Source organism: Doryrhamphus excisus, linkage group LG2 (assembly GCF_037039965.1).
Source record: "Doryrhamphus excisus strain RoL-2023G ecotype Guam linkage group LG2, RoL_Dexc_Guam_v1.1, whole genome shotgun sequence".
In the NCBI taxonomy this organism is placed as follows: domain Eukaryota; kingdom Metazoa; phylum Chordata; class Actinopteri; order Syngnathiformes; family Syngnathidae; genus Doryrhamphus; species Doryrhamphus excisus.
In genome coordinates, this window is record NC_136358.1 from 28,656,669 (window position 1) to 28,671,679 (window position 15,011).

At 43.9% G+C, this 15,011-nt stretch overlaps 1 protein-coding gene across 1 annotated transcript; it reads right to left on the bottom strand.

Annotated features, from left to right (window-relative positions):
• Positions 1 to 811: 811 nt before the first annotated feature.
• On the bottom strand, positions 812 to 14,494 carry LOC131109442 (neurturin). Its single transcript, XM_058061466.2, has 3 exons — positions 14,139 to 14,494; positions 5,901 to 6,204; positions 812 to 4,273 (listed from the first exon to the last, which is right to left on the bottom strand). Exons 2-3 carry the CDS (start codon positions 6,175 to 6,177, stop codon positions 3,843 to 3,845), a joined length of 708 nt encoding a protein of 235 aa, XP_057917449.2. The 5' UTR covers positions 6,178 to 6,204; positions 14,139 to 14,494; the 3' UTR covers positions 812 to 3,842.
• Positions 14,495 to 15,011: the final 517 nt, after the last annotated feature.

Consider the following 15,011-nt stretch of genomic DNA (forward strand, 5'->3'; position numbering starts at 1 on the left):
TTAAAAAGCACTTTTCTGTCAAAAATAAAAGTGGAAACCTCACACACACTCAACAGGGGACCCAGAAGCGTCCAAAAATAGCATAAAATGCCAGATTTTGATTTGGTGATTTTTGACAAAAAACGTAAGGGGTTAGTATGTCATTTTTTGTCATTTTTTTCAACTTGCTTAAAAAGCACTTTTCTGTCAAAAATAAAAGTGGAAACCTCACACACACTCAACAGGGGACCCAGAAGCATCTAAAAATGGCATAAAATGGCAGATTTTGATTTGGTGATTTTTGACAAAAAACGTAAGGGGTTAGTATGTCGTTTTTCGTCATTTTTTTCAACTTGCTTCTGAAGCACTTTTTTCATCAATAAAAACAGGGAAACCTCACACACACTCAACAGGGGCCCCAGAAGCATCCAAAAATGGCATAAAATGTAAAAGTTTGAGGGTTGGAATTTTTGTCGTTTTTTTTCATTTGAAAGGACGGATGAGGGTACATGTGAAATGATGTTTATTCAGCAGTCGGTATAGAAGGTCGAAGGGATAATAAACGTAGTTCTTTGGCACAGTTGCTTAATGAGAACAAGCTGTCTGTGTGTAATGTCAACTAAATAAATATGCACAACCATAATTTACTTCCCAAATAAATATGATTCATAGTCCAATAACGATGCACTGCATCCTCACCCCCCCCCCCCCCCCCACACACACACATATATACACAAAACACAAACATGATGAGCGGCAGCAACGATAGTTGATGCTTCATAACAAGAGCTTATATAATCCCCCCCACCACCCCCCACCCTGCTAAAAGGTGATGCCCTTCGATATGCAGGATTTTCGGGGATGAGTGCAAACGACACAAAAGCTCCACGAGTGGAAAACGTCCACAGATGCCATCAGGTTCGTAATCAGGTGGAACTGGAGACGTCCATTTTTGACCTCACGTGTGTTTTGGCAAGGATGACAAGGATTTCAACTCTTTGGGGAATTTTCTGGGTGTGACTTGCTCTATAGAGCAGGGTGGGCCGCCCCCCCCCGCCCACCCCTGCCATTCCCACTTGAAAAATGCATCATGCGTTTCCAAAATGTGCACTGACTTTGCCGATAAGCGGCTAAAATAGCATCGTGCTGTAATACCAGCGGAAGCTTGCGAGTTGTTTCAAATATTCCTGGAGGGAGGTTGAAGTCTCATCTACACAAAAATGGAGATACATGAAAAAAAAAGGCGGACGGTGTAATAACACTGCAGTCAGTACCATGAATGAACGCATGCATGAAGCGCAGTTAGTATGTTTATCCACCGTGTGATACTGTAAAGATGCGGGATCGGGAATGTGGACCATTAAAGAACGACAACGTGTGGCAAATTCAGACAACACAAACAACGTTGATGTTTGAACAAGTTTGGACGCGGAAGCTTTCCTTTTCTGTTTTTTTTTGTTTTTTTTCCCCCTGCGTGTGATATTACTCTTGAAATTGTTGCCAAGCAGGATGAGTCACGCACTTAGCGAGGCAGCTTGAATTGTTTTAATTGTTTCTGCAACGCATTTGCGACCTTAAGTCCTGTTTGCTTTGAGCTGGATTAGTTGTCTTGTATGGGAACACGATTGTGTCAAAATGACAAAACGATGTCACTCGTTGACCTTTCATCCCGGCTGTGTCAAGCATCCCGGATCACAAATTGCTCAAAATCAATAGGGTGCTTGGTGTGATGATGAAATAATTAGTGGAAGTTGAGGTTGATTGTTCGGAAAGGTTGATCATTAAAGGACGCTGATGGTATCTAAAAATCAATAGAGTGGATGCAATTCACGTAATTAGCCATGAAGGTTCGGAGAAGCCTGCACATGCTACATTCAGTACATGCTACATGCTACATGTACTTTCATTTTTGACCTCACATTCAAAATAAATAGGGTTCACGACACTGTGACAGTGAGCAATGATTGGTGGTCCATGGCTCGAACTTTGCTGTAAGATTGAGGTTTGACCTCAGCTACTTGGGTTAGCTTACATTATGTCAACATATGTAAAAAAAAAAATCAATTGGATTCTTGGTTTGACAAAAACAAATAGAATATTGGTTGAAAAGGTTTATAATTTTTCGGCCCTTTGTATTGAGTTGTGGACCTCTATAGAGCAGCGACGCACAGAAAGCTTTCTAGAACTTCCAGAATCTGCACCTATTTAGGTGTATGTTTTTAGATTTTGTGGTTTCCGCTGAAACCGGTCTGTTTTAATTTATTCCACCCACGGCCCGCCTCCAGGCACGCCCACTCCGCTGTGGTTGGTCACAAGAGTTGGTTCTAAATGCCGAGTTATCTTTTTAAAATAATAATAATATCGGAAGTTGAGACTGGACAGTCCAAAATTTCTCAAGAAAAAAGGTTGTCTCTCAATGGTAAGTAAGATTTTTTTTGGGGGGGGGTTCAGATGACAGTGCTTGTCACCTTATCACCAAGGGAGAGCTCAGCCACCCAGTAGAGGAAACTTCTCAGGCGCTAGCTAAAAAGTATTATATTATGTATTACCACCCTCAAAGTAAATAGACACCAAAATCTTTCAAGATTTACAGAAGATCGTGTGAACGTTGCTGAAAATGAAAGTGCTGAAAAGGGAGACTCTCCTAGACTCTCTTAGACTTAGAGCATGTTCTCGAAGAGCATGTTTAGGCATATCTATAAAAAACATTTTTAAGAATACTAGAACGCCTTCAGGACTATTACACAAAATATGATGTCACTGTTGATATCACTCAAAACAAAAAAGGGATCATATTTTCTCCACAAATAATGTAAGACCTTCATATTTTTACCTCACCAAATGGATAAAATACAGTAAAACCTCAGTTTTCGTATGATACAGTTTTGGTCGGAAATGTTCGCCCACATTTTGTTTTGATTGCACATAACAAATTAGTTTGTTTACTTTATTCATTCATTCATTTTTCTATACGGGGGTCGCGGGGGGTGCTGGAGCCTATCCCAGCTGTCTTGGGGCGACAGGCGGAGTACACCCTGGACTGGTGGCCAGCCAATCACAGGGCACATATAGACAAACAACCATTCACACTCACATTCATACCTATGGACAATTTGGAGTGGCTAATTAACCTAGCATGTTTTTGGAATGTGGGAGGAAACCGGAGTACCCGGAGAAAACGCACGCAAACTCCACACAGAGATGGCCGAGGGTGGGATTGAACTCGGGTCTCCTAGCTGTGAGGTCAAACACTCGTCCACTGTGCAGCAACTGTACTTTATCACTCTGATAAATCAATTTTGGACGAATTGGATTTGGGACAAATCTATTTGGTTTTCATCTGAATGTTTGAGTGTTTGAAGGACCCACTCCGAAAAACAAAGGTCAAAGATTGTCTATATGACAAGAGTGCTAGAACTGTACTTGCGAACCGGATTTGACCAGTTGAGTTTCCCGCTCTAAAGGTTTGCGCGGTTTGTTGTCTGAATTTGTTTCCTGTGGTCCAGTTATCAAATATATTTTGGTTGCGATGCCATGTTTGATGGATTTATAGCCGCCCGTCCGCCGTAGAGATTTGTTTGTGTTGAGTTCGGCGACCATGACTCTGTGGCGTCAGTCGTAGTCACATGACACTGCAAGAAGTCACATGACTGCTCGTGTTGCTACATTGCCGTGCCACCATCATTTACAGTGTTACTACACACATAGAAAAAAGTCTTAGAAAAAGAACAGTCACTCCTTCTGATTCATTCCCACATGAAGTTGGTCTGGGTCCAACATATTCCTGATCTGGAGCCGATATCCCGTATTGTGCCCACGTTGGGGAGCTTCGAGCAGCATGAAGTAGACGTGGCCTCCGTGGGTCATACGCAGCCACAGTTCTTGGCCGAGATGTTCTGTATGGTGTGGTAGCGACTCCGGTTGTCCAGGAAGGAGAAGTCCTTCTCGAAGGCGGTGGGCCGGCAGCAGGGACCGTTGCTGACCTTGTCCTTGCGGCCCTTCTTCTTGAAGCCTGTCCGCATCATGTGCTCCATGGTGATGTCGTAGTTGCGGCGTTGCGCCGTGCATTTGCCGCTGCAGTAGCGCAGCATGACGGTCTCGTCGCTGTCGTAGCCCAGGCCCAGCTCGCTCACCGTCAGCTCCAGTTCCCTCAGGGAGCACGGCTTGGCCCGGCGGGCTCTTTTAGTCCTTCGGGTCTGGCCTTGGCCTCGGTTTTTCCGTTGCTTCCCGTCCATCAGGGTTCCCACCACGTGCTGAAGCTCGCCTTCTGTGAAGCTCTGGAACACCATGGACACTAGAACAAGAAAAATAGGGTTCCGGTTGGGTTAGGGTCTGGACTTTTGGGGGTCTAGGGGGTAGAACTCGGGTTATATTTAAGGTTTGAGCTCGGGCTGAGGTTATAGTTATTGTTATGGTTATGGTCAGGCTTAATTTATTCCAACATGCATTGGAATACATGTTACGATTCACAATTCCACATGTCTGAAAAGGAGTAGGAAGAAGCAGAGCTTATTCATTCAATTGCTAATACATTTGTTCAATTCTTGTATTGGACATACACTATTTAAATTATTCTTGACAAGACCACCCTAACCTGAACCCCTAACCCAAATCCCTATTCCCAACCCTTGAACCCCAAACTCCTATTCTCGACCCCTAACCCGAACCCCTATTTGGGTTAGAGTTAAAAGTGTTTGGGTTAGAGGCGCGAATCGGGGTTTGGGTTTAGGGGTCCTGTCCTGCCATCTTTCGTGTTGCACTGTGGGTGTCGTTGATGTCCACAGTTGGGTGACAAGGTTTACAAAGCCGCTTTGGGTTTTGGAATTGGGGTTTAGGTTGGGTTTTGGGCCAGCATTAGAGTTTCTTGGGATTTGAGCTTGGTCTACGGTTTGGATTAGGACTGGATTTGGCGTTAGATCAGGGTTTTAGTGAAACAAGGGTGGGTTTGGAACTAGGTTAGGAGTTAGGTTTTGTGTTAGAACTTGGGTTTGAGCAAGTTAGTGTTGTGGTTTAGGGTTAGGGTTAGGGTTAGGGTTAGGGCTAACCCTTAACCATAAGGCTAAGACGACGACGACACGCTGCCATTCATTGTTGAAGATGCTTTGACTTTTCCCCTGGAGTGAGGAAAAGGTAATTAAGACGACTTTGGTACAACCAGGATAACATAAGATGACAAGTATGAGGCCTTAATTGCCTGCAGATTATTGCAAGACATTAAAACCTGCTCTAACGTGCTGCTAAGACTTCTTGTAGCATGATGTCATCTGCATCGTTTACACTTCAGACTCACACCTGTGGACAGCAGGGTTAGGGGTCGGGAATAGGGGTTCGGGTTAGGGTTAAGAGGGTTTGGGTTCGGGGCGGGAATAGGGGTTTCGGGTTAGGGTTAAGAGAGTTAAGGTTTAAAGGTCAGGTTAGGGTTTGAGAATAGGGGTTAGGGTTTAATCGGGTTGGGTTTAGTGGTCGAGAATAGGGTTAGGGGTCGGCAATAGCAGTTCAGGTTAAAATGGTTCAGTTTTAGGGGCCGGAAATAGGGGTTTGGCTTAGGGTTAAAAGTGCTTGGGTTAGGGGTGGGAATAGGGGTTCGGGTTTAGGGGTCAAGAATAGGGGTTTGGTTTAGGGGTCGGGAATAGGAGTTTGGGGTTTAGGGGTTGGGAATAGGGATTCGGGTTAGGGTTAAGAGGGTTAGGGGTCAGGAATAGGGGTTCGGGTTAGGGGTCGGCAATAGGGGTTCAGGTTAGGGTTGAGAGGGTTAGGGGTTAGGGGTTAGGAATAGGGGTTCAAGTTAGGGTTAAGAGGGTTAGGTTTAGGGGTCCGGAATAGGGGTTCAGGTTAGGGGTCAGCAATAGGGGTTAGGGTTAAGAGGGTTAGGGTCAGGAATAGGGTTTCGGGTTAGGGTCAGGGCATGTTATAAAACTTACGCTCAGAGAGGAGAGAGTTCATGTTGTCGGCCGAGCGCGTCCGCCGATGAAGACCAATGCTCCAGGTGGAAGAAGAAGAAGAAGAAGATGATGATGATGACTCTGATACTGAGGTTGAAGGATACCACGAGGATGACGACGTTGGTGATGAAGATGAGGTTTGTTTAGCCTTCGCTTTGGGGTGTCCCACGGTGGTGGCCATGTTTCTAACGAGGATGACTGACAGGGCGGCGCCACAGAGCACGAAGGCAAAAGTAGCACTTTTCCATAACTTCATCTTAGAACGTGGAGGAGCATTGAAACTCTGCCAAGGAGAAGAAGGAGAAGAGAAAATGTTCAAAGTGTCCAGCCTCACTTCTACTGCTTCTACGAGGGCGTCTGAAGCATTGAAGAGAAACATGGACGTGAAGGATGCTTTGGCAGACTGAGCTTTTGTAGCATCCTTCAAGCTGAGGCCTCATTCACACAGAAACATCGGAATTTGGTCTCATTTTCTACTCAAGGAAGTTTTGGTTTTGTATGTGGCCCAAAAATGGGCCTTAAAGGGGAACTTTTTGGAAACCATGACATTCACCACCATTCTTAATCAGGGTGCCGAATTTAGACCAAAGGTCCAAATAATTGAACTGTACAGGACTAAAAATGGCAGCACTTTAACTTTTACACCCAGACTGTAAAAAGTAACATCTTAAAGGGGCAAAGGGGATCATTTTAACTCCACCAAAGCATGCTGGGAAATCTGCATCTCCATTCCACATCTGTAAACTCTTCCAGGTTTGGGATGTTTGTGGTGAAGGAAAATACTCGAGCTTGTGCCGGACCAGGTGGGCCATCAACTACTAGCTCTTTATTGAAATCAACAACTCCGACAAATCCAAACAAACTACAGCAAATCCAAACAAACTCCAGCAAATCCAAACAAACTAAACTACAACAAATCCAAACAAACTACAGCAAATCCAAACAAACTACAGCAAATCTAAACAAATCCAAACAAACTACTGCAAATCCAAACAAACTACAGCAAATCCAAACAAACTCAACTACAACAAATCCAAACAAACTACAGCAAATCCAAACAAACTACATCAAATCCAAACAAACTACAGCAAATCTAAACAAATCCAAACAAACTACTGCAAATCCAAACAAACTACAGCAAATCTAAACAAATCCAAACAAACTACAGCAAATCCAAACAAACTCCAGCAAATCCAAACAAACTAAACTACAACAAATCCAAACAAACTACAGCAAATCCAAACAAACTACAGCAAATCCAAACAAACTCCGGCAAATCCAAACAAACAACAAATCCAAACAAACTACAGCAACTTCAAACAAACTACAGCAAATCCAAACAAACTACAGCAAATCCAAACAAACTACAGCAAATCCAAACAAACTACACCAAATCCAAACAAACTACACCAAATCCAAACAAACTACAGCAAATCCAAACAAACTACAGCAAATCCAAACAAACTCCGGCAAATCTAAACAAACAACAAATCCAAACAAACTACAGCAAATCCAAACAAACTCCGGCAAATCCAAACAAACAACAAATCCAAACAAACTACAGCAACTTCAAACAAACTACAGCAAATCCAAACAAACTACAGCAACTTCAAACAAACTACAGCAAATCCAAACAAACTCCGGCAAATCCAAACAAACAACAAATCCAAACAAATTACAACAAATCCAAACAAACTACAACAAATCCAAACAAACTACAGCAACTTCAAACAAACTACAGCAAATCCAAACAAACTACAGCAAATCCAAACAAACAACAAATCCAAACAAACTACAGCAACTTCAAACAAACTACAGCAAATCCAAACAAACTACAGCAAATCCAAACAAACTACACCAAATCCAAACAAACTACACCAAATCCAAACAAACTACAGCAAATCCAAACAAACTACAGCAAATCCAAACAAACTCCGGCAAATCTAAACAAACAACAAATCCAAACAAACTACAGCAAATCCAAACAAACTCCGGCAAATCCAAACAAACAACAAATCCAAACAAACTACAGCAACTTCAAACAAACTACAGCAAATCCAAACAAACTACAGCAACTTCAAACAAACTACAGCAAATCCAAACAAACTCCGGCAAATCCAAACAAACAACAAATCCAAACAAATTACAACAAATCCAAACAAACTACAACAAATCCAAACAAACTACAGCAACTTCAAACAAACTACAGCAAATCCAAACAAACTACAGCAAATCCAAACAAACTACAACAAATCCACCATAGTCGTATGATGTAATAAATGATGATGCTTCATTCCCCAAATATGTCACTTAAAAGGACAAGATGGTGTGCAGGTTTTTCATACTGGGGGGGGGGCAGGGGTGCAGGGGGATATGATGTATTCAGCCCAATTCAGTGTAACACATTTTAACTCATTTTAATCCCCCCCCCCCCAAACCATAAACACCTTCCAAGCTGGCCTCTTTTATCCCTCCTTTCACTATTGCTCACCCCCTGACCCCCAACCCTAAAATGCTATAAAGCATGTTTGAGTGTACATGCACACCCCCACACCCCCCCTTCTTAGAAGTGGAGGAGGTTACCCCAGGTTGATCCATTTACCCCCCCCCCCCTTTCATTATCATCATGCGGCACCGACTCTACAAGCACTTACAACTTGGCGTTGCTTTTGTGTCACGTCCAAAAAGTAGGAGAAATAATAATCATTTTTCTGAGCCGGAATAAGGACGTGTTGTCGAGTCCAACAGCAAATCCAGACTGGCCTTGGAGTTTTTTCAAGGCCGGGCTGGACCGTGTTCACACATGTCTGAGGAGCTCACGCTTGGGTTTGTTGGGTTTGTGATTGTTGCCATTAAAGCTACGCTAGGTGATAACCATACAGGCACATCATAGGAATTATTAGGATATTAATAATGTCAGTTAGGATGCACTGGTCACCTCGTTCAATGTTCTAGAACTACGGTGGTGGACCAGCCAGGACACATCTTAGCATAGATACTAAAATTATTCAATCATTTTTGATGTTCAATTTGCTAAAATTGTGGTGAAATCCAAAGGTAAATACAATTTGGCGATTAGCATGAACATAAATGCCACTTTCCGCCTGGAGGAGGTGCTAGGGAGCAACACCTCCTCCCCGTCTCCTGTTGTTTGCAGACGGCGGTGCACCCCAGATGGTAAACACATGGGCGCTGCACACATGACATCCAAACACAACATAAACAGGAAGCAGTGGTCCTGTTAGCCAAACAAAGCTGGACCCGCTGGAGTCCTGGACCGGCTCTTTCTTTGCCTTGTTGAAGCAGAACGCCGTGCTTTGTGGACCGTGTTCGATTCTGCAGCCAGGCGCCATCACTGTCCGATGCTTGTTGTTATTTTTTCATTGGGATTGTAATTTGCAATCATTAAGGGCTGTTCTTAATATTTGGCCTACCCCCCACCCCCCCCTGCTGCAGGTGGACCAGTCCTGGTTGCTCCACATAAGGCCCATCTACGGCCAATGAAGAGCATCCTGACACTTGTTGGGGGGCGTCAATTGCAATGATCCACGGAACCAGGACAGACACTGAAGTTTTCCAGCAGCGAGGATGGAGGAGGATGAGGAGGACGCAGGAAGACGAGGGGGGACAAAGTCCCGGGAGAAGGAGAGGAAGCAGCAGGAAAAGTCATAATCGGAGAGGCCCAAAAAGCAACACAGGAAAACGCGGAGAAAAAGCCAAGATACGTGAGGTAAACACCATGTTCACACACGCGTCGCCCCCCCCCCAAGCAGCAAGCCAGCGTCTGGTTAGCATGGATGGTTAGCATGTTTGAGGGCAGCCGTGGAAGCTCGTCAAGAATCATCAGAATGCCGACTCCAACTGCGAATCATTCCAAGGCAGCGGACAAGAAGGCCAACGTTCAGATCATAAATGGAGAAGCGATGGCGTCCTGGCATTCATAGAAGATCACTGAGATCTCACTCGCAGCCAGTAGGGGGCATATCTGCTCTCATGCTAGTCCTTTATAGGCCGATTATAGGCCGATTATAGGCCGATTATAGGCCGATTATAGGCCGATTATAGGCCGATTATCTGCTTTTCTGACCAATAAGTCTTGTTAGAATGCTGTATTCTCGCATTTGGAAGCTCACTGTGACGTCATTATATGGGCGTGCCCTGGTACACTGTACAAGCTGAGTGGGACCAATCACAGATGAGTGGGCGTCCCCGGAGGCGGGCCGCGGGTGGAATAAATTAAGACTGTCTTGGAAATTCAAAGAAATCCAGCTGGGTGCAGAGTTGGGTGCAGATTCTGGAAGATCTAGAAAGCTTTATGTGCGGATTATTGCGTGTCGCTGCTCTACAGGAGTCCACAACTCAATACAAAGGGCCGATAATGAGCATTTTATCCTGCAGCACATTGCAGAAATAAAATGAAGCAGAATAAAATGACAAATATGGGAAAAAGAGCAATGTTGATAATAATAATAACACAAAGCTTTGTCTTTAAATTATTATAGAACAGATTTTTTGATTTACTAAATACTACTACTAAATACTACTACAAATACTAAATCTTACAATTTCATTTATGAGTTGTCACAGTGAAAAGTCTAAATATTAGCATTAAAAAAAAATATATATATAAATGTTTAAATCTCAGTCATTTCTAATAAATATAATATTACATTTATAATACAAGAATTTAATTAATTTAATTATTATTTTAATTTATAATAATTATTATTTATTAATAATTAATTATTTAATTTATTTAATTTATATAATTTATTTATTGAATTTATTAAATTTACATAATTTATTTATTTAATTAATAATTAATAATATATTTTCCGGCCCCCTGGTCCATTTAAAAGTGCATCCGAGTGCTTCAGTATTTCAGTTCTTCCTTCATATCTTTCCTGACTCTTTTGGCTCTGCGACAGCAACTCGGCGCTCGCACGCGATTCCCTCGATAGTTTACGATTTGTCACCGCCGCCGTGAAAGCCATTCCTGACTCATGAGGCGTTCGCGGGACTCCCAATCAGCCCGGAGCATCCTCCGCTCACTGGCCTCTTGTTGCCGCCATCAAAGATGCTATTATCTGCCCGGATACAACACGGAGGAATAATGGGGTCAGCGGTGATCCGCCTGGAGGAACGATGGAGTAGGAAGACGCTGAGTGACATCATCACGCCGGGACAGAAGATCACAGAAAGGTCGTGCATGAAGCGCGTCTTTGTCGGGAGGACATTTTATGACTCGGACACTCGCAGGGCCTGCTCATGACATCCCATAACACCTGATAATCTGCTTTACATAACGCCGCTTGGTGTCTTTGAACGCAGCCCGTGAAGACAAAAACGGAGATGGTAGACGGCGTTCTTAAAAAAAAGAACGGAAAAGGAGTGCTTGGAGATGTGGTCCTGGGGAGGTCCGGTCTCGTCTTTGGCCAACCCGAGTGAGCGCCAGCCGGGCCCAGGGACAGAAAGAGGGTGCTGGGATGGGAGAGGTAACAGGGACATATTCCAAAGATCAGGGCGGGATTACCACTAATTCCTGCAGTCGGCTTTATCTGCTGTCACGTGGGATAACACCTGGCTGCACCGCCTTTCCTTCATATGCTCCATTTGTGTGTGTGTGTGTGTGGGGGGGGGTGGAGGTGTAGGGGTGGAGGTGTAGGGGTGGAGGTGTGTGTGTTAATCCACAACTCCTTCAACTCCATGGTTAGTCCGCCGGACTATGGTTCGTCACCTTCCGTCTATTCAGGAGAACGCAAGTCCGGAGTCTGTAGATATTCCCAGCCGGGATTGGCTGTTCTAAATTAAGCCTCGCTTCCCAAACCGAGCGCTCCAGTCAGCTCGGATGATAATTAGAACAAGGCTGGGGCTCGTTAGCAGGGGAAAGTGTTGAGCCTTCAGAGTCCAAATCAGGGGAAACTTGCCTTTTTATTGCCAAAGTGCATTTGACCTTTGTCCAATCTGGTCCACGGATTGTGGCTTTATTCCCATTTATTCCCTTTATTCCCATTCTGTTGGGGTTGGAACGTACTGATTGATTTACCGCAGGGGCCACGGTCTCTATATTTGGTGGATGGTCAGGGGCAATTGAGCTTGTTGAAAGGACGGCGCTCTTTAATTGGCCAAGTGATGGGTAACTCTGACCAAAACAATCACGGAGTAAACACAAAAATGGCAGCACAAGAAGCAGAAAAGTCAGGAAACTATTTGGGAATGTTAAACAACAAATATTCATGTTTATAAATAGAGTTTATATTTATCTGTTTATCTGTTATATTTATATATTATATTTCTCTTCGTTTCCGAAGGTGTTTGTTAACAAATGAATGAATTTGTTTGAACGTGAACGCCTCGAGACCCCCTGGTTCATAGGGGGTGTCCCAAAACTGTGCCCCAAGTGGCCCCCCCTTCTGTTTTCTTCATTACTAGTTTAGTCCCAGCAGGGGTGCTCAAAATATTTTTGCACCTCAATGTTAAATCTGAGCAGATCTTACATGAATAAACGCATTTAAGGGTTTTGAAACAACTCAAACGTCGCCTCACGCTACGGCGCAAAGATTAGCAAAGACGTCCGTTTCACCACGTTTGGCCTCTCATACATTTGGACGTGTTGCCGCTGCAACATCTCCATGTGTGACGCGGCGCCGTACGCCGCTTCCAAACAATGTGTGCAAGCACAGGCAAGTGCGAGCATTGAAAATATGATGACATTTTCCCTTCAACGTTCAACTGGCAGAGAGGGCAGAATTCTCAGGAGGTCACGCCGATGATACTTCCTCTTGGGTTTTCATCGGCTGGCGGAGTTTCGGCGGGTCGTCACACTTGAACTGAATTCCAAATGGCCTAAGGTGTAATTTACTCTAAGTGTCCAATTAGTCAGGATGAGTGATGGCAAACCATCCGTACCAGCTCGGAAATGTCAACGCTGTGTGGATTACATCACGTGTACACCACTACACAGTACACATAGTATACATATATGTGTGTATAATATATAATATGTGTGTATAATATACATTCTATGTTGTAAACATATCCATCCATTTTCTATATTGCTTATCCTCACTATGCTGGAGCCTATCCCAGCTGTCTTCGGGCGAGAGGCGGGGTACACCCTGGACTGGTGGCCAGCCAATCACAGGGCACATATAGACAAACAACCATTCACACTCACATTCATACCTATGGACAATTTGGAGTGGATAATTAACCTAGCATGTTTTTGGAATGTGGGAGGAAACCGGAGTCCCCTAACAAATCGAAATCGGAATCGAACCCAGGTGTATTTATTGTATTTATTTATTTGAATATATTACCCACATATTAATAAGTTAGAAAAGACATTAAATTGTTATTTAATATTAATTTTTGTCATCATATATGATTTTTTTCGATTAGTACTTTTAATGTTTATTTTTTACAATTATCATTTTTGCATTTTTTTTATTTTTAAAATAGCTATTTTCATTGATTGTACCTCATGACATAAATGCTAAAATTGTATTCTTATTTTAGATGTATTTTTTACAATATTTATTTTTTTATTTTGTGTGTAATTAATTGGCTGCATAACATGAAATAATTGTCAGAATTTGTTTTCTTATTTTACATCATTATTATATTTATATTTATTATAATTATTTAAAAACACCCATCCATAGGGTGGCAGTTTAGTAGGCGGTATCTATTAATAATAGATTTATCATTTTGGTTTATTTGATTTTAATTGTTTATTTTATGGCTCAGTGCAAACTAAGCCTACCTTCTATCCCTCTGCTCTATTTTTGTATTTCTTTGGTATTTTTGTATTTTTGCAAAAAAACTGCTGCTGTGATTTGCCGCTTTATCAATAAAGTTCAAGTTGAAGGCCAATTGCGTTACCAAAAATGGTTCCACAAGGAAGCTAAATGCATGAAGCGTGACTGCGTCTGGCTGCAGGAGCTCCACGGCGACGGGATGCACCAACGGGGAAGTCAAGTGTCGGCGAGGGACTTTAGAAAGCAGAAGAGAAAAAAACCCAAGAGCGTTTGATCTGCAAACATTCCGTGACAGGCGGCGGTGGAAGCGTTGACGTGAGCTTCCAGGGAGGCCTCGCTGGCTGAATTAATCCGCCATGCGCTGCGTGGCGAGGCGAGGCGAGGCGAGGCGGCGCACCTAACACCTCGGCCATAAGCTGAGGGCTTAGAGCAACAAAAGGAGATGTGTCGTCCTTACCGTTCGGGCCGGCTAATCCTGACTTAGCTTTGTGGCGTTTGTCTTCTGCTGACCTCCACGAGGCGAGTCCACGGTGACCATCATCGTTCCCAAGAAGACGTGCGCCCTCCGGAGAGGGAGCTGCCTGACTTGCTGCGGGTCCTCCGACCTTCTAGTCTGCCCTCACGTGTGCTCCTTCCTCCTTCATGGGAATCTCAGAGCCGACATTCCTGCCCGCGTGGGCTCCATGGCTCTCTCAAGCGGATCCATCCAAGAAAGGGAAAAGAAAAACAAGCAGGAAAAGTTTGCAGCTCAGAAAGCTCCTGTCACTGTCGAGATGTTCTCCTCTTCTCTAGCAGAGGATGAGGTGAAGGCGAGGAAAGAAGGGAGAGCTTCTCCGCCTGCCCCCCCCCCTCTCACTCCAACTGTTGCTCCTCCTCCGTGGTTCCCGAGTCGGATTACCCCTGACATGATAATCTCTCCGAGGGCTGCGGCTGCTAAAAGATGCTTTGGGCTTTGCATTCACCTTCTGCCGTCATCTTATGGAGAGGGAATGGGCCGGGGGGGTCCGCGGCTGCGAGCACCCTCCAATCTTTTAAGGGGGAATTAAGAAAGTTGACAATTGGTTTAAATGGCGCTAAGACACTTAAATGAAATTATCACAGCGGAGGTATTCCCTGATAATGGAATCTCCGGATGAAAGCGGCATTTCGGAGCAGATGGTTGTGGAGTTTTGGACCATCGGACAACAATTGGAGTAAAGAGGCCATCAGGCATCAGGTGCAGGAGGTCAAATGGAAATAAAGAAGATCCAGAAAGCTGGCAGGTGTTTTCAGGAAGCACGTAAACAACATACGTGACGAGCGGGGGGGGGGGCGCCTCCGGCCAAGCCGC

Excerpts from the sequence above, each read along its gene's own strand:
- LOC131109442 (XM_058061466.2), bottom strand. The coding sequence starts at position 6,177 with ATGAAGTTATGGAAAAGTGCTACTTTTGCCTTCGTGCTCTGTGGCGCC. Across the intron at positions 4,274-5,900 it reads GAACTCTCTCCTCTCTGAGC|TGTCCATGGTGTTCCAGAGC; the intron begins GTAAGTTTTATA and ends TTCTTGTTCTAG.